The 22,628-nt window shown below is 46.3% G+C and overlaps 1 protein-coding gene across 3 annotated transcripts in view; it reads right to left on the reverse strand.

Annotated features, from left to right (window-relative positions):
• Nucleotides 1-22,628, reverse strand: part of veph1 (ventricular zone expressed PH domain-containing 1) — a 451,519-nt gene that overhangs the window by 129,143 nt on the left and 299,748 nt on the right. The window contains exon 9 of one of the 3 annotated variants that reach the window (XM_070883555.1): nt 12,525-12,734. In XM_070883555.1, coding sequence (XP_070739656.1) covers nt 12,525-12,734 — 210 coding nt within the window. Of the gene's footprint in view, nt 1-12,524; nt 12,735-22,628 lie in introns of those variants that run through there. The other 2 variants (XM_070883557.1, XM_070883556.1) reach the window with 2 other exon arrangements.

Genomic DNA, 22,628 nt, shown 5'->3' on the forward strand with positions numbered 1-22,628 from the left:
CCCCAACTCCAAACCTTCTGTTCCTCAGACTCCAGGCTCTTGCGCAACACTACCCTACTTTGACCTCATCATTGCCGGCTGTGCTTTGAGCCACTTTGGCTTCATTCTCTGGAAATCCTTTCTCTGCCTTTCCACCTCCCTCTCCACTTTTAAGACTAGCCTTAAAACTCACTTCTTTGACTAAGTTTTTGCCCACTCCTCCTAATATCTCCTTGTTTGGTTCAGCATCCATTTTTGTCTTTTTCTACGTTAAAGGCACTCTATACATGCAAGTTGTTGCTCTCTGGCCTGATCTTCATAGTAAGGAGGGATTATTAATCCTATTGATATATCCAATCACTATGGGCTGGATATTCAGCTTTTTGCATTTTTGCCTATTTCCGGCGAAGTAAAAAAAATTAGCGCCGGGTTAACGTCAGAGCCAGAGCGAGGAACTTTCGCCGAATGAAAGTTCACGAGGGCCATTAGCGTTAACTCCGGCGTTGTACCACAGACTTTGTGCGCCGGAGCTGATGCAATTTACCATTCTGCGCATGCGCAATTTTTTTTTCACGTGCTTCTGGCCTGATCTCCTGTTGCAAACGCTAATGCAGGGCACGTCCACTAGCTGCGCCCATATACACTGTACAACCAGGGCTGAATCGGCCATTTTACATTTGGATTTTGATGATGGAGGAGGACGATTCCAGACAGCATGCCAGGCGATTCAGCCACGAGGCTAATGAAGCTCTAGTGGGGGCTGTGGAAAGAAGATGGCAGGAGTTACATCTTCGGGGTGGTTCTAGACCACTGCCATCCATATTTAAGAGGATTTGGAGGGAAATCGCTGAGGAAGTCTCTGTCTTGGACACTGTGGTCAGGACTGGCACACAGTGCCGAAAGAAATTTAACGATCTCACCCAGGTCGTCAGAGTGAGTACCATTTCAATTCATGCACTCCTTCATTACTTCAAGGATAAATCTGATACACTATTTGTTTTCATGCTGTTGGTGCCTCTCAGCAATCTGTGGGTTGCCTCCTAAAATGCATGACACATAGGCAGGCTTAGTGTGGCACCCTATTTGCAATGAATTAATTTTGCACATTATTAAGATTGCTTTCTGAGATCTTATAAGATGGCTCCCTACTTTGATGTCCTCCTGATGAACCACATGCAACTTCCAAGGCCATTAAATAGAGGACTGTATTACATTCAGACAGTATGGTATAAGTGCTTTGGTGGCTGTCTGTACCACAAGAGCAGATGGACCCTCTTGTAACCTTTCCCATTTTCATCTTTGCAGGCAAAGAAGTTTCATAATCATCATGAGCAGGTGCGGTCAGGCAGCGGTCCGCCTCAGACCCTGCCACTCACGGACATGGAGTAGAGTGTGGCAGGCCTCATCGGTGTCACAGATTGGGCAGTTGCCACTGAGGACATTGACCCCTGCTCGGAAACTGAGGGTAAGTCCTGTACACTCCCTGGGCAGGGTTGGGGCAATGTCCTGCAGTGCCTCTGGACTAGGTTGGGGCAATGACCTGCAGTGTCTCTCGACTAGATACAATGGAATCGCGGCGGTCCTTCAAATGAATCTGTGCTATGCGACCTTTCACATGTCACCCTGCCCCACCCCTGCTGCTAACCACTCGTCTGTTGCTTTCTATTTCCAGATGACCAGTCACAGGCGCAGCATCCCTCAAGGGACCTCTCCACATCAGGTCATTGTCTGGAGGAGGAAGAAGAGGATACCAATGAGCCGACTCCGGCGTAGCATCAATCCACCCGTTCTACCACTGGCATTCAGCTCCTCTGAGGATGACGTGACGTTTTCGGGGTTCGACGAATCCGTGGCTCCTGGGACAAGTGGCTTGCCGCAACGCAGTGCTGGGGTTGAATCCCGCAGGCCATCTCTCCGGGGGAGTGAGTCAGCAAAGTCAGTCTGCTGACAGACAGGCAGACGTGGAACTGGGCATGGTGGGAATGTCCAGGGAGAGTATCCAGCTCACCTGTCAGCTCCTTGATGTCTTGGGTAGGATTTCTGTGAGCACTGACAGTCTGAAAGTGACCATTACGAGGAAGGGTCGCAGAATGTGAGCCGTGATATCAATGCCCACATGAGGCTGGTGGCTTCCAGCAGTGACACTGGAGTCGCTGCTTCAGCTTGGGCAGGTGATGCAGTCCATGCCTGCTGCCATACGCTCTGCATTCCCCACTGTCACACGGGGAAGTGACGATTCCGAAGCTGGCCAGCAAGGTGCTCTGGTTGCTAGTGACCAGCACCATCGGCAACTGAGTGGCTCCACGGATATGGGAGGTGGTCCTCCAGATGACAGCATTCCATCTCCCCCCACTCAGACACCAACCAAGCATCAGTGACGGTTGTCACCCAAACCACCTGTGACTGCAGACGCCGATGAAGAGGCGAGCCAGTCAGAAGCCGGGCCTTCCACGCCACGAGCTGATACAGTATGTCCCCAGATGGCATCTCCATTGTCTCTTCCCCCAACACAGCAGGGCTCTGGCAGCCTTACTGCACACAATCATGGTGTCACTTTGAGTAGGAGCAACAGGCAAGGGAGGGTGACAAAGGGAAGGGGGGGCAGAAGATGGTGGGGAAAAATAGTGGGGCAGGAATTAATGTTGCTGGATTATGTTGTTGATGCTGGATGCAACGTATATTTTATGTTACGGTATCATTACGTTACAATATCACACTGGATTATGTTGTTGATGTTTGATGCTGGATTATGTTTTGATAATGTTGTTGAATTATCACACTGCTGGATGCGTCTCATTTTATTTTATTTAAGTCTCACAATGAGCGTCACAAAGATTACAATGTTACAATGTTCAATAAGTTTTTTCTTTACCTCAACCATTCCTGTGTAGTGTCTCATTTGCAGAATAAGAGGGGGAATAGTCAACATGGTGGGACAGAGTGGCCAGGCAACGCTCAAATGTGCTGTTCACTCTTGAAGCAAATTGTTCAATTATGAGCTGTCGACCTAAGGCTTTTGCAGCGGTGGAATCTCCACGGTGCCTCCCCTGTGATTGTGGTGGTGGCATGGGTTCCTCGCCAGGCTCCTCTTCCTCAACTTCCTCCTCCTCCCCCTGCTTCTCCTGAGATGGTCCTGCAATCCCCATTGACAATTCCTGTCCCCTCATGATGGCTAAGTTGTGTGCAGCACACCACAACGAACTCAGAGACCTGCTGAGGGGAGTATTGTCGGCAGCCTCCAGAGTGGTCCAGGCATTGGAAGCAATGCTTGAGCACTCCAATTGTCTGTTCAACTATGTTGCGTGTGGCTGCGTGGCTCGCATTAAAGTGATACTCGGCTTCTGTCTGAGGGTTCCGGAGGGGTGTCATGAGCCAGATGGCGAGGCTGTAACCTTTGTCCCCGAGCATCCAGCTCTGGCCTTGTCGTTGATGCTGGAACATACGTGAGACACTACTCTCGTGCAAGATGAAAGTATTGTGTTCATAACACAGATGAAGCTGCACACAGGGAGGTTAAATTAACAGTGACCTCAGTCTTTATTAAGACACTTCAGAGTGAGGAACAGGCCTTAGGGGCCGGCTTATATACAGTGCTCCCAAGAGATGCTGGGATCCCTTGGGACTTCAGGGGATGAGCTCCCTGGTGGCGGAACATGGAAGTGCATGCTTTACAGATACACAACATCACTCCCCCCCCGCAATGTCAAAGTGAAAACTATTTACAAGGTGAGGCGGTCGGGAGCCTTTCTTTCCCTGGTGGACCGCCTCGGTACAATGTCTGTTCTGGTGTGTTGGCTGTGCCCTCGCTGGGCTGGCGTGTTGTTGGCCCTGCAGGGCTGCTGGGTGAGCCTGGCCTTGCTGAGCTGTTGGGTGTGATGGTTTCGATTTCCAGGTCCGGCGTAGTGTCGTTGATATTTTGGGTGTGTGTTGTGGGCTCAAAAAAGGTGGTGTGTGCTGTGGGTTGTTCAGGGCAGTCTGTGAACTGCAGCCTTGTTTGGTCCAGGTGCTTTCTGCAAATTTGTCCATTGTCTACTTTGACTACAAACACCCTATTCCCTTCTTTAGCTATCACCGTGCCCGTGATCCACTTGGGACCATGTCCATAATTTAGCACTTACACAGGGTCATTCAGATCAATTTCCCGTGACACAGTGGCACGACCATTGTTCACATTTTGTTGCTGCCGCCTGCTCTCTACCTGATCATGCAGGTTGGGGTGAACCAGCGAGAGTCTGGTTTTAAGTGTCCTTTTCATGAGTAGCTCAGCCGGGGGCACCCCTGTGATCAAGTGGGGTCTCGTGCGATAGCTGAGCAGTACTCGGGACAGACGGGTTTGGAGTGAGCCTTCTGTGATTTGTTTAAGGCTCTGTTTGATTGTTTGTACTGCCCGTTCTGCCTGCCCATTGGAGACTGGTTTAAATGGGGCCGAGGTGACATGTTTGATCCCATTGCGGATCATGAATTCTTTAAATTCGGCACTGGTGAAACATGGCCCGTTGTCACTGACCAGTATGTCAGGCAGGCCATGGGTGGCAAACATGGCCCTTAGGCTTTCACTGGTGGCGGTGGCGGTGCTTCCCGACATTATTTCACCTTCAATCCATTTTGAAAAAGCATCCACCACCACCAGGAACATTTTACCGAGAAACGGGCCCGCATACTCGACATGGATCCTCGACTATGGACTGGAGGGCCAGGACCACAAACTTAGTGGTGCCTCTCTGGGCGCGTTGCTCAACTGAGCACACATGCTGCATTGCCGTACACAGGACTCTAAGTCAGAGTCGATACCGGGCCACCACATGTGGGATCTGGCTATTGCTTTCATCATTACTATACCCAGGTGTGTGCTGTGGAGATCCGAGATGAACGTCTCCCTGCCCTTTTTTGGTAGCACTACGCGGTTACCCCACAACAGGCAGTCTGCCTGAATGGACAGTTCGTCCTTTCGCCGCTGGAACGGCTTGATTAGCTCTTGCATTTCAACAGGAATGCTGGCCCAGCTCCCATGCAGCACACAGTTTTTTACTAGGGACAGCAGAGGATCTTGGCTGGTCCAAGTCCTAATCTGGTGGGCCGTGACAGGTGACTTATCATTTTCAAATGCTTCCATGACCATCAACAAGTCTGCGGGCTGCGCCACCATCAACAAGTTTGCAGGCTGCGCCATTTCCACCCCCGTGGTGGGCAATGGTAGCCGACTGAGAGCATCCACACAGTTCTCGGTGCCTGGCTGTCGAGGATGGTATAGTTATACGCTGATAGCGCGAGTGCCCACCTTTGTATGTGGGTTGAGGCATTAGTATTTATTCCCTTGTTTTCAGCGAACAGGGATGTGAGGGGCTTGTGATCGGTTTCCAGCTCAAATTTGAGACCAAACAGGTACTGATGCATTTTCTTTACTCCGAACACACACGCTAATGCCTCTTTCTCAATCATGCTGCAGGCCGTCTCGGCCTTAGACAAGCTCCTGGAAGCATAGGCGACAGGTTGCAACTTCCCCGCAACGTTAGCTTGTTGTAATACACACCCAACTCCGTACGACGATGCGTCACATACTAGCACAAGTCTTTTACACGGGTTATACAATACAAGCAACTTGTTGGAGCACAAAATATTTCTGGCTTTCTCAAAAGCAATTACTTGTTTTTTCCCCCATACCCAGTTCTCACCTTTGCGCACTAACACATGTAGGGGCTCTAAAAGGGTGCTTAACCCCAGTAGGAAGTTACCAAAATAGTTGAGGAGTCCCAAGAACGACCGCAGCTTCGTGACGTGCTGTGGCCTGGGCACATTCCTGATAGCCTCAGTCTTGGCGTCTGTGGGCCACGATCTTTCTCGTCAAAAACTCCACTTCTGTTGCCATGAAGACGCATTTCGATCTCTTCAGTCACAGCCCTACGTGATCCAGTCGCTGGAGGACCTCCTCCAGGTTTTGTAGGTGCTCGGCAGTGTCCTGATCCATGACCAATATCTCGTCCTGAAAGACCACCGTGCGTGGTACCAACTTGAGTAGGCTCTCCATGTTTCTCTGGAAGATCGCTGCAGCAGACCGAATTCCAAACGGGCATCTGTTGTAGATGAACAGTCCCTTGTGCGTGTTGATGCAAGTGAGGCCCTTCGAAGACTCCTCCAGCTCCTGCGTCATGTAGGCTGAAGTCAGGTCGAGCTTGGTGAACGTCTTGCCTCCTGTCAGCGTCGCAAATAGGTCGTCTGCCTTAGGGAGCGGGTATTGGTCCTGTCGCGAGAAACGATTAATAGTTACTTTATAATGGCCGCAAATCTTGACCGTGCCATCACTTTTGACTACTGGAACAATCGGGCTGGCCCAATCGCTGAATTCCACTGGGGAGATGATGCCCTCGCGTTGCAGCCTGTCCAGATCGATTTCCACTCTCTCCCTCATCATGTGAGGTACTGCTCGCGCCTTGTGGTGAATGGGTCGTGCCTCTAGGACCAAGTGGATCCGCACCTTCACCCCGGAAAAGTTTCAAATGCCTGGCTCAAAAAGGGAAGGAAATTTGTTAAGAACTTGGGTACATGAGGCCTCATCGACATGTGATAGTGCTCGGATATCATCCCAGTTCCAGCGGATTTTGCCCAGCCAGCACCTTCCAAGCAGTGTGGGGCCATCGCCCGGGGCAATCCAGAGTGCAGTTCGTGCACCGTGTCCTCGTAGGTGACTTTGACCATGGCACTGTCCAGGACAGTGATATGCTCTTTGGTATACGTTCTCAGTTTCGTGTGGATGGGGCTCAGGGCTGGTCTGAATGCCTTGTTGCACCACAGTCTCTCGAACATCTTTTTACTCATGATGGATTGGCTAGTGCCAGTGTCCAGTTCCATGGCTATGGGTAAGCCATTCAATTTTACGTTTAGCATTATAGGTGGACATTTCGTCGAAAATGTGTGCACCCAGTGTACTTCAGCATCTGCCTCCTCTCTCTGAGGCTCGAAAGTGCTTTGATCCACCATGGAGCGATCTTCCTCTGCCACATGGTGGTTTTGCAGAGCTTGCAGCTCGGTTGCATGCTCGTTGGAGGTGCCCCATTGTTCGACAGCTCTTGCAAACATACCCTTTGAAGCAGCATGAATAGGCTGAATGAAGCCTCCACAACGCAACAAGGTGTGAATTGCCTTGCATTCATCCTTTGTCGGGGACTCTGAGTCATCTGGGTCACCTGAGGCCTGCTAGGAGTTGCCGACTTATGGTTTCTGCCCTGCACATTTCTGCTCACAAACACAGTTCCAGTTCATTTATGAACATTGCTAGCACTTGTGTGCTGAGAAATCTGTTTGGTGTTATCACTGGTGGACATAAACGCCTGTGCTATCGCAATGGCCTTACTGAGGGTCGGTGTCTCTACATTCAAAAGTTTTCATAGATGGTCTTGTGGCCAATGCCCAGTACAAAAAAGTCTCTGAGCATTTGCTCCAGGTAGCCATCAAACTCACTTTGTCCTGCAAGTCGCCTTAGCTTGGCAACGTAGCTCACCACTTCCTGACCTTCAGATCGCTGGTACGTGTAGAACCGATACCTCACCATCAGCACGCTCTCCCTCGGGTTAAGATGCTCCCGAACCAGTGTACACAGCTCCTCATACGACTTATCTGTCGGTTTCACTGGAGCCAGAAGATTCTTCATGAGGCTGTAGGTCGGTGGCCGCAGACCGTGAGGAGGACCGCTCTCCTTTTTGCAGCGCACCCTTCTCCATCCAGCTCGTTGGCTACAAAGTACTGATCTAGCCATTCGACATAGGCTTCCCAGTCCTCACCCTCCGAGAACTTCTCCAGGATGCCCACAGTTTGCTGCATCTTTGCATTGGATTTGTATTCTCGTCGCCAGTTATTGTGTTCCTAACACAGATGAGGCTGTACACAGGGAGGTTAAAAGTAACAGTGATCTCAGGCTTTAATAAGACACTCCTAGTGAGGAACAGGCCTTAGGGGCTGGCTTATATACAGTGCTCCCAAGGGTTGCTGGGCTCCCTTCAGACTTCAGGGGTTGAGCTCCCTGGTGGCGAAACATGGGAGTGTATGCTTTACAGATGCACAACAGAAAGCATCATGGATGCTCCCTGGATATTGGGCATTGACTGCCATGATGCGCTGTGTATGGTCGCAGACGATCTGTACGTTCATGGAGTGGAATCCCTTTCGGTATCGGAAAACCTCTGCATTCTGTAAAGGTGCTCGCAGGGCAATGTGCATACAGTCAAGGGCACCCTGAACCTTGGGGAAGCCAGCAAATCCTTCAAAACCTATAGCCCTATTCACCTGACGAATGCAGCAATATGTAGCGTGCTGCAAGATGGAGCATATGTCCCCCGCTGAACCCTGAAAGGAGCAGGTGGCATAGAAGGCAAGTATCACAGTGACCTTCACCTCGACGGGCAGTGCAGTCGTGTTGCCACTGATAGGCTGTAGGTCTGCCTTTATGAGCTAGCATATCTCTGTGACCACCTCTTTTCGTAAGCACAGCCTTCTAACGCACTGTGCCCCAGAGAGCTGGAGGTATGAACGTTGTTCCCTGTAAACTCGTGGGGGTGTAAGGCCTCCTCCCCATACGTCTGCGATCTCTTTGATTACATTGCAAATGATCAACAATAAGCCTTCTTCCAGGTTGAAGCCATATGGCAACAGCAGCCAGGATTACTGGCTCCTGACCTAGCATGGCACCCATCTTTTAAAATGTCCTTAAATGTTCTTTATTAAACAAACTAGAAACTCACATAAACTTCACAATCTAAAGGATACTGTAACGCAGCATTCTTCTCCCACTCCTTTTAATCACTCACAACTGCGATTCTCTCCTCCGCTTTCAACATGGCACCGTTAGTGCCTGGTGCATTCTGGGTCCGTCTGGTTTTTCTGGACGCATTCTCGGGCGGATGCTAAATCCTCGAAATGCTCGAAAGATCCGCCCGGGGCACTAGTGCAGTGATGCACAACGATTTCAGTCATCCCAACGGTCCAGACAGCAGGGGGGCGGTAAGTTTTAGTGCCACCGCAAAACCATTGGCGAAAGTTCCGCCTGGGCACAAAATCTTGTGCGTCCCGTTTCACGCGCAAAAAATCATTTTTGCATCCCACATTAAATGGGATGCAAAGCAGTCGAAAATCCAGCCCTACATTTACCATATCTAGTGTAAGGACTTTGCTGAAGCAAAGAGAATCATCTTCCCAGTCTATAAAAGCATAACAGTGCCACCGGTACATATTTTTTCTGTCCTGCGTATGCAATTAAATTCAGTAAAGTTTTATTTCAATTTACATTTATTGTCATTTTTTTTAAACTGTCTGGAGCCATAGCTAATTGGCCAGCCAGATTTCAAAAGTAGATTTCGTTCATACCAGTTTGGCCTCAACATGCCAGAGACACATGCAGAACCTTCTAAAGATTTTATGGTACTGCATCCTCTATCCACTGTGGCATCTAAAGTGTACTTTGTGTATGTGGAAACATTTCTCATTAACACTTTTGAGTAAAGCATTTTGCTTTACTTTCTTTGGTGGACCTTCTGTGCATTTTGAATAGTAGTCAATGGCCAGGGTTTCAAGGCATAACCATTAACTATCAGTACAGTTTAAAATAAATGAGTTAATTTGGGATACTGGGAAATTGTCCAACAAACAAATCATGTGTTTGGCATCACATAGTACTGAAAACATTCATACAATGAAATCTTTTCTGATTTTATATTCTGAAAACATTTCTTTATGTCTAGAATTGATAGGACCACGGGAAACCCAAAGTGATTTGAACATCTTGATGTATTTTCTCAAGTTACTGGAAGGTAACAGTAATTAACGTGAACAATACTTCTGAACATTGCAGATTGACTAATTCAAGCATCCTAAACATGCTTGGAGTTTTGTATTCTTTAACTATGTGGTTAAAATAGCAATTAAACTGCAATAATGTGTTATTATTCAGAGCATAAGTAACATGTTGTATGGATCTGCCACAGCGCTTCCAGGCTGGGATCTATAGGTCTTTTGACATCAAGGGATCAAAATCAATTCTATTAAAGATACAGAAGCTGTGCATCAAATAAGCAAATTTTGATTCATGAGCATTAATCATAAATTAGTAAATATATCACGAGTTCTTTTACATTCAATATTCAAGGATTGCTGTGTGGAAGTCCCTGGCCTCCTCTTCCTGCTTTCCACTGACTGAAACTTGGATCTTGTCACGTGGGCATCATTGGCCCAAATCCACGTTCTACTAGTCTCTGGTGCAGTATGTTGCTACATCGATGCACTGCACTGCCATATCACCTTAGAACAAATGGTTATTTTTTTTTAAAGATTCTAATTAGAATTCTATTTTTCCTTGAACACAGAGTAATGTCTGTTTCTGTGGCTTAGGTGAAACTTACCAACTGTTTATGGTACAATACACTGATAGCTACATCCATATCCTTAAAAGAGTAAGCTTCAAGAACTGCGCCAAGTGAGGTGGGGAAGTAACAAGCAAAACATACATTTCATCTGCATATAACAAAAATATGCTTGTGTTGGTTGTGCAATGTTAATGAGCAAACACATTTTTCCAGTCATTTCTCCTGTGATCCAGAGATGTAGGGATTTTACTGACCGAGGCGGATCCGAAGTGGGCGATGTCGGTGGCGGGTCACGGCCCCGCTGCTGGCTCCATCTCGCTCTGGAAAATGTATTTATATTGATGGGGCTTGTTAAGCCCACCCAGCGCAATTAAAGGAAGCGGGTCTGGTGACGTCATTCATGACATGCCATCAGCCGGTTTCCTTAAAGGGATCATGGCCAACTTTCTTTTGACATTTGTGCTGTCAGTGTTTTACAGCATTGAAGTGCTGCAAACATTGACAATCACTGTACAGAGGTTCAGGGCTGCACCCAGGTTCTCCCATGGCTCCCTCCATATGCTTATGAGGGGAGTCACAGCAGGCAGAGAGGTCCTCGTCCCTTCACATGGCGGAAGAGACCTCCCCAGCAGAACAATACAGCCTGGTTGCACAGGGGGGCACAAGCAGGGATGTGGTCAGGAGAACCTGGGTGCAGTAGCGCAAATCTTTTAATGATCTCAGTAGATCACAAAACGTGAGTACAAAGCCACACTCAACCTCATCCTGCTGTGCCTCTCATCACATCCCCATCACTCTGCCTTCCCTACCCTAACCCTGCACATCCTTACTCACACCAACTTACCTTGCACCTCCATCCATCCCTCTCTATCTACATTATTACATTCCCATCTCACTAGCCATCCCTCACATTCACCCTTCGCCGAGTGCAATTTCATACCAACAAACAACACACTTCGGTGTTTTATCCAATGTTCATGTAAAGTTTCTGTTAATGTGGTGTCAAACATTGGAACCTTTATTTTCAATACATTGTGTTCTTGGACAGATTTGTGAGCACCTTTGGAAGTGGCTTAGTGAGTTTCAGTGAATGGTGAGACATAACAGTATCCCCGCAGTGTGAAAGGAATGGCTTAGACATTATAGGGATGCTTTATGGTGTTGATAGTGCTACTGGTGTGCCTGATGCTGGGGATAATCATGGACAGATTCTGAAGACCAATATGAGACAGTATAAAGGGCACTCATGTTGATGGAATAGATGGCAGGTGAAGTGGAGATGACAGAAGCATTCTGCCAATGATGAGAGAATTTTTCCAATGAGGTGATACTGGATGGAGAGTGGAAAGTGGAAAGCTTGTATAATCTGTGCTGGAAATGGACTGAGAAACAGCATGCAGCTGAGGAAAGTGAAGATCTGTCAGGTGGGAGATTTTACTGAACAGCTGAAGTGGTCAAGTAATCAGCTGGAGCAATGGCCATTCAACTCCAGCCTCAGGTTCACAGACATCATTCCTGAGCAGCATGGACCCCATGGGTGAGCAGTTAAAATTAAAAGGTACAGTTAAAAGCATTATTAAGAGTCTGTGAACAACCCAACTCAACGGTTGCCCGCCTCTGCGGGTTGGGTCAGATTGGAGATCACACACGCGCATGTGGGAAAGGCGTGTCCCGGACAGTTGACAGCGGGGTCCCAATCCACTATCAAAAAAATTACATTTCCCACCCGACTCACCACCGATCCTGCCAGCTGAGCCCCCGGAAAACTCTGGCCATATTTAGCTGATGGTGAAAATATGCAATGAAAAATTAACCCTGTTCCTGACAAAAAAAATGTTGTAAGAATCAATCCCTTAATCTTCATCGGCAAATAGAACTGTGATGTAATACTGAAATGTCCTGGAATTTTGTAATTTTCTAGCTGGCAGTCTGTATAACACTACAAATAAAATAAACACAAATGCTGGGGTAAAAATCTGAAATTAACAAAAAAAAATAAAAATACACAAAGAAGGGTATACCGAAAACATCAACTTGGTGATTTGGTGTTGACTTGGTGTTTATTTGCAGCATTTTCTGTTTTTATTCCAGTCTTCATAACAGGTTTTACTGCATATATTATTCAAAATATATCTTAACTATTAATGTTGGATTACAGGAAGTCACTTTCTAGTTTTTTTATAATGAGACTTTCACCTGTTAAATCGCATTGCTTTCCATTCTTCCCTTGATGCTTGGCCCAGGCTGTATCGACGGACACGACTGGGGGTACTGCTCTCGTTAGTCATCTTTTTTTCAAATGCTCGTCTCTTCATCTGGAGTGTCTGAACTCCGGAATTTTCATTGATCACAGCCTCTTCATCATAGGAGTCTGCAGCAGGTTCTCTCTCAGTACTATTTTCTGTTCTGGAGAAATACCAACAGTACTTTAAATGAGCAGTCATGAACATAATCTTTACACTTTTACTTACTTTGCTGTGCAGGAAATTTTATATTGCTTCAATAATAAAAAAAATATACATCAGAAAACTGGATTATTTGATTGCCTTTCAGTACTAAAATACGAAGTTAAAATTCAGTGGGGCCTGCTATTTAGATAAAATGTTGTATGTGCTGATTAATATACTGTTTATCTTCACAAGTTTATATCAGTTTGAAAGTAGCATTGAGCCCAAACCAGTTTGAAAAGTTGATGTCACAGGATGGCTTTATTTCAGTTCACAGAAATACAAAGAATGGGAGCTATGAAATGAGACAATCAATGAAGTACTTTTTTTTAAGTCACTGTTGTAATTTAGGAAACGCGGCAGTCAATTTGCACACAGCAAGGACCCCAAAGCAGCAATGTGATAATGACCAGATAATCTTTTTTTAATATATTGGCCAGGACATCAGGGAAAACTCCCCTGTTCTTCTTCGAATAGTGTCATGGGATCTTTTATGTCCACCTGAGGGGGCAGACAGAGCCTTGGTTCAACATCTCATCCGAAAGACGGCACTTCCTACAGTGCAGCACTCCCTCAAAAATGAAGTGTTATATTAGTGCTCAAGTCCCTGGATTAGGAAATGAACCTACAACCTTCTGACTCAAAGGCAAGAGTGCTACCACTGAGCCAAGGCTGACACCATTAGAATTTCCCACACAATAATTCTGTGCTTCTGCTGAGAATGTGCATGTGTACTTTGACAGGAAATACCAAACCACCACAAATGTGCGTGCCAATTTATACTGCAGCTTTTCCAGCTCTTATATGTGGCAATTGTGAATTCACTCATAGGTTTAGGGAAAGCAAAAGGTTATGCAACTGGGTAAATGACTCATCTATATGCTTATAGTCATAATTGAATGGTCTGCTTTTTGTATGATGCAAACTATGGTTTAATAATGTGGCATTAAATTCTGGACTCTGGAAATGTTCTGGACTCCCCCACCAGAGGAAATAGTTTATCTCTATCTTCTCTATCAACTCCTTTAATCATCTCAATTAGATCACCCCTTAACCTTCTATACTCAAGGGAATACAAGTCTTGTCTGTACAACCTGTCTTCATAATGCACTGTCGTGGCAGGCAGTCCTAAGCTGGAGAGATTACTCTCATGTTTATGCTTGAATAATGCAGCCAATCTCCATCTAAACTGACTACAAGCTTGATTTTAGCATTTAGTGTATGGGAGGTACTGTTATGCCAACCTGTATATGTGAACTACTGTCAAAATGGCATCAACACGAAGCAGTGGACAGGGCGGTCAACATAGCTGTGTGCTTCTGCATGTTGACAGCATGGCATATTTACTGGATCCAGGATGCAGTCAGAAAGATCCAGAAAAACAAATGGGTATTCCTGGATGCCAGTGTTAATAAATCAGGTAATTTATCATTTGGTTTGCCTGAAAGCTGGGAATCAGCAGCTATCCCTGTCCAATGTCCACACATGAGCACTTACCACCAGGAATTACTGAATTATCGGATATTGAAGCCAATTGTTGTACCCCCGCCATCATGCCATCTCAGACCAGCTAACAGCGCAAAGCAGGGATCAATCCTGGGACCTGTCTGGTTTCTATGGTATTAAACCAATGAGACATCTCGAGAGCTTTTTTCTAACTTACAAAAGCCCAATGAAGGCCCATTTCAATGTCCAAAAAAAGCTAATTATTTTTAAATATCTTTGCCATGATCACCTTTACATCAGAATCACTGAAGTCAACTTTTCTTCTTCCCAGCACTATGTCTGCTTTCAGAAAGTTTAATTGTCATAATCTGAAAGTCTCAGAACAACTTCATTCACTTGAGAAACAAATCATACCTGTTGCAGCAGATATTTTGTTTTGGAGAGAAATTATATCTGGTTGTCAAACAACACTTTCCCTTTAGAAATCCTTGCTGACTATTCATTATTATATTTTTGGATCTCCATTCTTTTATTATGGCATATGTCACAATTTACCTTTCACCACATTTACATGCCACACAAAACTGGTGGGCATGTGTGCTAAAAAAAAAAGCTAAAATACCAAAATGCACAAAGAAATATCAAAAATGCATGGTTAAATGTACTTATATAGCACGTAATAGAACACGTTAAGAAAGTTAGGAATTTAGTCTACTAATTCCCCTTCATCTTCATACAGTAGAGATATTATATTTGAATCACCTTAAAACAAACTTTTTAATGATTAACCTCTTGTGACAAATGATGGTTAATAATGATTCACTATAGATAAATTATAGCCTAGAATAATTTTCTTCAAATCGAAACATCTGCTGCAACATCTATGTTTGTTTCTCATGTGGATTACTTTTAGAAGAAATCTGCTAAACCAATGTAACTGGTAATAAACAAAAACCTACAATAATCAAAATGGCACAAGAGAAATATTTGGTTGTTTTTTAGAATAGAGATTATTGCCGTACAAACAAACCACGGTCGGGTCTGGTAGGTCTGTGTATGACGTATGGCCTGTGTTAGTTGACAGAAGATTTTAGTTATCAAATTAGGTTCTGCCAAATGTAGCTCAGCAGGAGCTGTTTCCATTACCTCCAAGAGCTCTTCATGTCAAAAAGGCAATGACGACTTTTTGGATGGTGAAAAATAACAGTTAATTACTTATACATTTCTCAATGCATTATGAGAACAAAACTTTCCCTAAATTGCTCAGTAACCTCCAATATACATACATAAATATACTTGGGTATAGTGGAGGCAATAGCAACATTATCAACAAATAAAGAGTGTGGTTAACTGTAAAAAGGACTGTAAGCAACTTCAGGAGCACATAGACAGATTTAATAGATTGGGCAAATAGATGTTAGAGAAATGGGATGTTACATTTTGGGAGAGAAAAAAAGAAGAGGAAATATACACGAAAATAGTTAAAATTTAAAAGGAGTAGATGAGCAGAGAGACTTTGGACTAAAAATTAGATAGCCCCCGAAAATGGGCACGGGGATCACGATGTGCGTTTAAGGTAATGCAGGCAGCACGCAAACTTCGTGCTGCCTGTTAATTATAATGATAGTGGTATGCAGCCCAGCGCTATACATGCAGAGTGCTGCATGCTCAGCAGGGGGCCCAAGTTCATGCAAGGCTAGCAGCAATTAAAGTGAGTCTGCACTTCTTAATGCCTGTCTGCACCTCTTAAAGGGGAGGTGCATTCTGGCTGCAGCAGGTACTGGAAGTCATTGTAGAGGAGTGTGTGACCTACAGGAAGAGTGACAATGGTGCAACATGGCAGAGAGAGGGCTCCCAGATTTTCTGATGCAGCACTCAAGGCCCTGGTGCAGGAGGTGGACAAAAAGAGGGTTGTCTTTTATCCACAGAGGGCCAGCAGGCTCTCCAGACAGACACTGAGAAGGGAATGGGAGCAGATAATCATCATTGCCAATGCAAGCAGTATAGCCCTGAGGACTTGGATGCAGTGCCGGAAGAAGTTTAATGACCTCACACGAGTGGTCAAGTTGAGTGAATTCATCTTCAAATGCCACATCCTACAAACTGCACCACTAGACTTTCACACTGCTCAATTCACCATACCCCCATTACACACATAACAACAACTCTATCAATCATGACTCATACCTCACATTGACATGTTCCATCTTACACTCACACACTTACCAGTGCTGCAAGCCTCACACCCACATATCACAGCTTGCACAGACTGCCAGCTATTCAAACATGACAGTCACATCAGCCAAACACACTGAACTACACTCACTGACACACTTCCCTCTCTCTTGCAGGATAAGATGTGCACGAACGTAGGCAGCTGCAGCAAACCGGAGGGGGTCAGGCGTGCCTCCATATCCTGACCCCACTCGAGGAGACGCTGCTTGCCATAACTGGAGCGGCTGTGACTGTGGCCATGGCCAGCGGTGGTGCTAAAAGCACCGAAGTTGACGGTATGCACATACCTAATCCTCCTTCTCATTCCCACTTCCCCCTTCATCTCACAATCTCTTCTGACTTACAAGCTGTAGATGGTGTAAGCTTGCGCCTCTTGCATTCACCTGTCCCCACCCACCCTCACCACAACCCTACCCTTATGTCTTTCTCATTCGAGAGACCCAAGAAATAAGAACATAGTACATAAGAATTAGGAGCAGGAGTAAGCCATTCGGCTCCTCGAGCCTGCTCCACCATTCAATAACATCATGACTGATCTTCTACCTCAACACCTTCCTGCATTATCCCCATATCCCTTGATTCCCTTAATATTCAAAAAGCTATTGATCTCTGTCTTGAATATACTCAAATCCAACCTGGCCAGCCAGGAGGAAGAGGAAGAGGGGAGCGATGAAGATGAGACACGTCACTCGATCTGACACTCTCAGCCACTATTTCAGATACTGGCACTGCGCGGACTTTAGAGTGCATCTTAGAGGCAGGATCTGCACGCAGTGAGTCACTGGGCACGGGTGAGCTGCAGCCAGGGTAGGGAGAAGGGTAGTGCAGGTGCCAGCTCCACCGAGGGCGAGGTCGCACACGGATTCTGCTGCAGAGGACTCAGATGAGGACTTCAATGGTGCGGCCGACAGAAGAACGCAGATGGGTATGCACAATGAAATGCATGGTGGTGCATTGGCAAACCTGCCAGAAAGCCTGAATGCAATGGCAAGGAGCATGGAGGAACCCAGCACCAACCTTGCACAGGGCTTTGCGCAGAGCGTAGACCCCATCCTTTCCATCGTGGAAGGGGTGGGCAGATCCATTAGTGCACTTGTGGGCCCAACCATCATCCAATATCTGATGATTGATGTCTCAGCTTCCATTGCAGCACAAGCAGAAATCACACAACGTCTGAGTGCTGCAATGAAAGGTCAGCTTGTTGCAACACAAGCACAGACTTCTGCCATCATGGCTGTGCTTACCGGTGTTGAAAGCCTCCCAGGGTGTCACAGCAGTCCAACAATCTGACAATTTGTCCTCCAGCAGATTACTAGGATTGGTGAGGCGCCACCACGAGGGAGTGGCAGTGGTTCCGTGGAGCACGAACCTGCGGTCCTCTCTTAGGATTACAACATTCATCTTCCCACCACTGCCACTCTGCCAGAGTCTTTACTATTGCCTGTCAGCCAACCAGCTCAGACTGCTGCCGCTCATGCCAAGGTGATGCAGTCCAAAGCCGGACCTACTAGACCCAGAGTTGCTCGAAATCATCCTGGAAGGCCATCTTCAGTCTCCCCAACTGAACATTAGCAGCCTTCCATCAGCCATGCTGCAGCCAATGGGGTAGCACCTCGAAGAAGCACTAGGACAGTCTAAGGCACATGGAATGCAGGCACAAAAGGATGATTAGTTGACTTTTGAATTAAATATTGTAATGGCTTGATTCACAAAATTGGTTTGGAATGTTTGTTTTGTGGTGGCTTTTATTGTGGCATTGTGGCTGCTGTGATGGTCAGTAACAGAGGGAAGTTAAGGTGTGGGACTACTGTTGAATGGGGAATTGGCATTGCGTTCACTAGTACCGCAGTTGGATGATTCGATCTTGGACAGCCTGGGAAGAAAGGGGCTGTCTGGGTTACCTCCTCCTCCTCTTCAAAAAGAACATAAGAAATAGGAGCAGGATTAGCCCATTCGGCCCTTCGAGCCTGCTGCACCATTCAATAAGATCATGGCTGATCTACCTCAACTCCACCTTCCCGCACTATCCCCATATCCCTTCTTTCCCTACTCAGAGCTCCTACATGGCAAGTGAGCCTCAGGTGGGCAGAGGAAACATTTCAAGGACACCCTCAAAGTCTCCTTGATAAGGTGTAACATCCCCACTGGCACCTGGCAAAGAAAAGCATCCGGGAGGGCGCTGAGCACCTCGAGTCTCGTCACCGAGAACATGCAGAAATCAAGCACAAGCAACAGGAGGAGCGTCCGGCAAACCAGACTTCCCACCCACCCTTTCCTTCAACGACTGTCTGCCCCACATGTGACAGAGACTGTAATTCCCGTATTGGACTGTACAGTCACCTGAGAACTCACTTTTACAGTGGAAGTAAGTCTTCTTCGATTCCGAGGGACTGTCTCTGATGATGATGTTTCCCTTAATATCCAAAAATCTATCAATATCCGTCTTGAATATAATCAATGACTGACCATCCAAAGCACTCTGGGGTAGAGAATTCCAAAGATTCACAACCCTTTGAGTGAAGAAATTTCTCCTCATCTTAGTCCTAAACTGCCGCTAGGCTGGCAGTTCTATATGGAGCTCAAGAGCTCTTCACTGCTATCCATGGAATCTCCTGCCATCCTTTTCCCTCTCAGTCCTAAATCTCCTCGCCTTCACTTTTCATGTTCCCCTGGCTTTATCAGTTGGTGCTTTTTAGCCCTAACTACATGTTAACCATTACCCATTCCCCCATTCCCCCACCCCTGCACTCTGCTTCTCACTGAGCTCTTCTCAACTTTGGTTTCAGAATTCCTGAACTTTTCTGCACATCAAGAGTACGTTCCTACACAGACTACGTTGAACTACACTGGATTACATCACCAGACTCATTTGCTGGGTCTCTGATTCTGCTGCTAAAAAAAATCTTCCCCCAATATGGCTGTATCTTTACTGAGCTGGGTGACTCGTTCTATGGGTTGTTCAGCTTTGTTGGTCGCTGGCTAGTGGTTTTACATTTTCTCCGCCGCTTCTGATCCACGTTGATCTCCAACTCCGCGTCATCTTCGCCATCATCTTTCTGCACCGTAACCGATTCTCATTCTCATTGCAATAAACTCCATCCTATCTAAGTCAACTTTATCCCTCCACAGGCCCTCTGACTTTAATCTGGACTCCCTACTATTGTCAACAAACTATTCCCAGCTACTACCAGGAAGTATGCATCCCTATAATTGCTACATAACCAGGCCTAGGTAAATTGAGCTTTTCCCAGTGTCCATTTTGGCTGCCGTTCCGGACCCAAGCCATTTACTTCTATTTCCACTTTTTACTCCCCCTTTATCTTTTCTCTCTATTCCTCCCTGACCGCTCTCTCCTATCTTCAGGCCTTCTTTCATCTCTCCTCTCTCGAATACTCTTCCCTCCCAAATCCCTACCCCAACTCTTCATTACTCTTCGACCTGTCACCGTCCTAGGCTCGACTCCCTCTTTGATAAGCCTACAGCTTCCCTCTGTGCCTCTCGTGGCATCCTCCGAAGCGTCGCTGCATCCTCACGAGTAGCAACCCCAACTGTCCTATGCAACTCTCTCACTGACCCTCCTGCCCAGCATGCCTGCTGGGGACTAATCCTGCTAATCTCCTCTCCGTCCAAATCACCCCTTCAAGTGCTGACCCTGTGGACACTGGCAGTAGATCAGCTGTCACTGATCCTCTCCACATCTCCCTGTAGAATGTCCATTCGTTTGTGAAAAAGGCCCTTGCCATCCATGAGTTTATTGTGGATGATTGCATCGACATCATGGCCCTGACGGAGACTTGGCTAAGGGGTGATGACACCTTACCCTTAAATGAAGCCTCCCTGCCTGGCTATACCTCCTACCACTTGCCTCGCCCAGATCGCAGTGGTGGCTTTGTGGTTCTCATTACCAAATTACACCTTGGTTTGTCACCCTACACCTCGGGCACTTTCTCCTCCTTTGAGCATCTCGTCACTCATTTAAAATTCTCATTCTCTACTGGCCACCCAAATACCATAAAAATGTTATCACTGAGATATCTTCACTACTTTCCTCCCTCAGCCTTTGCACTGAGCGACTTCTCATACTCGGTGATTTCAACCTCCATCTCAATTCAGTATGCTTGCTCTCCTCTGAGTTCACTACCCTCCTATCCTCCTGTAATCTCTCCCTCCAGGTAAACTTCCCAACCCATAGTCACAGCCACCCTTATGTTTTTGTTACTCCCATTGTGTCAATTGCAGATAAAGCCATCTCTGGCCACTTCCTTGTATTAGAAACATAGAAACATAGAAAATAGGTGCAGGAGTAGGCCAGTCAGCCCTTCGAGCCTGCACCACCATTCAATATGATCATGGCTGATCATGCAACTTCAGTACCCCATTTCTGCTTTCTCTGATCCCTTGATCCCCTTGATCCCCTTGATCCCTTTAGCCATAAGCACCACATCTAACTCCTTTTTGAATATATCTAATGAACTGGCCTCAACAACTTTCTGTGGTAGAGAATTCCACAGGTTCACAATTCTCTGAGTGAAGAGGTTTCTCCTCATCTCGGTCCTAAAGTGCTTACCCCTTATCCTTAGACTGTGACCCCTGGTTCTGGACTTCCCCAACATCGGGAACATTATTTCTGCATCTAACCTATCCAATCCCATCAGAATTTTATATGTTTCTATGAGATCTCCTCTCATTCTTCTAAATTCCAGTGAATATAAGCCTAGTCGATCCAGTCTTTCTTCATATGTCAGTCCTGCCATCCCAGGAATCAGTCTGGTGAACCTTCGCTGCACTCCTTCAATAGCAAGAATGTCTTTCCTCAGATTAGGAGGCCAAAACTGTACACAATATTTAAGATGTAGCCTCACCAAGGCCCTGTACAATTGCAGTAAGACCTCCCTGCTCCTATACTCAAATCCTCTTGCTATGAAGGCCGACATGCCATTTGCCTTCTTCACCACCTGCTGTACCTGCCTGACAACTTTCTATGACTGATGTACCATGACACCCAGGTCTCGTTGCACCTCCCCTTTTCCTAATCTGTCACCATTCAGATAATATTCTGCCTTCCTGTTTTTACCACCAAAGTGGATAGCCTCACATTTATCTACATTATACTGCATCTGCCATGCATTTGTCCATTCACCTAACCTGTCCAAGTCACTCTGCAGCCTCTTAGCATCCTCCTCACAGCTCACACTGCCACCTAGCTCAGTGACATCTGCAAACTTGGAGATATTACATTCAATTCCTTTGTCTAAATCATTAATGTATATTGTAAATAGCTGGGGTCCCAGCACAAAACCTTGCGGTACCCCACTAGTCACTGCCTGCCATTCTGAAAAGGACCCGTTTATTCCTACTCTTTGCTTCCTGTCTGCCAACCAGTTCTCTATCCGCGTCAATGCATTACCCCCAATACCATGTGCTTTAATTTTGCACACTAATCTCTTGTAGGGGACCTTGTCAAAAGCCTTTTGAAAGTCCAAATACACAACATCCACTGGTTCTCCCTTGTCCACTCCGCTAGTTACATCCTCTCAAGCATGATTTCCCTTTCATAAATCCATGCTGACTTGGACCGATCCTGTCGCTGCTTTCCAAATGCGCTGCTATTACATCTATTGTTCACCACCCACATCCTCCCTTCTCCCTCCCCACAAATCCTACTTCCTTCTGTGTCCATTCCTGAAAAAAACTCTCTCCCAACTCTGTTACAACTGCACATGAAATCTCAACTGTCCAGCCTTTCGCCCTCCATTCACCACGACATTTCTGCAGACACCGATCTGCTCAACCATACCCTCACCATCACCTTTGATGCCCTAGTCCCTATTAAAACCATTACTCTCTCTCACCCTGGCCATTCTCCTGGTACAGCCCTCATCTTTGCTCCCTTAAGTCCAAGGGACGTAGACTTGAACTAGTTTAGCCATTCATTGCCAGATCTGGCTAGACCACATAAAGCATTATCGGGTCCTACTCTTGTCTGCCAAAACTGCTCACTATACAGGATCATTCTGGAATGCAAATATAACCCCCGACCTATTCTCTTCTGCTAACAGTCTTCTTTAACACCTCTCACTGTCTCCTCCACACTCACCTCCAATAACAGGTGCAAGGAGCTCATGGATTTCTTTGTCTCTAAGATTGAGACCATCCGATCAGCTGCCTCCGA

The sequence above is a fragment of the Pristiophorus japonicus genome, chromosome 6, assembly GCF_044704955.1.
Source record: "Pristiophorus japonicus isolate sPriJap1 chromosome 6, sPriJap1.hap1, whole genome shotgun sequence".
Classification (NCBI taxonomy): domain Eukaryota; kingdom Metazoa; phylum Chordata; class Chondrichthyes; family Pristiophoridae; genus Pristiophorus; species Pristiophorus japonicus.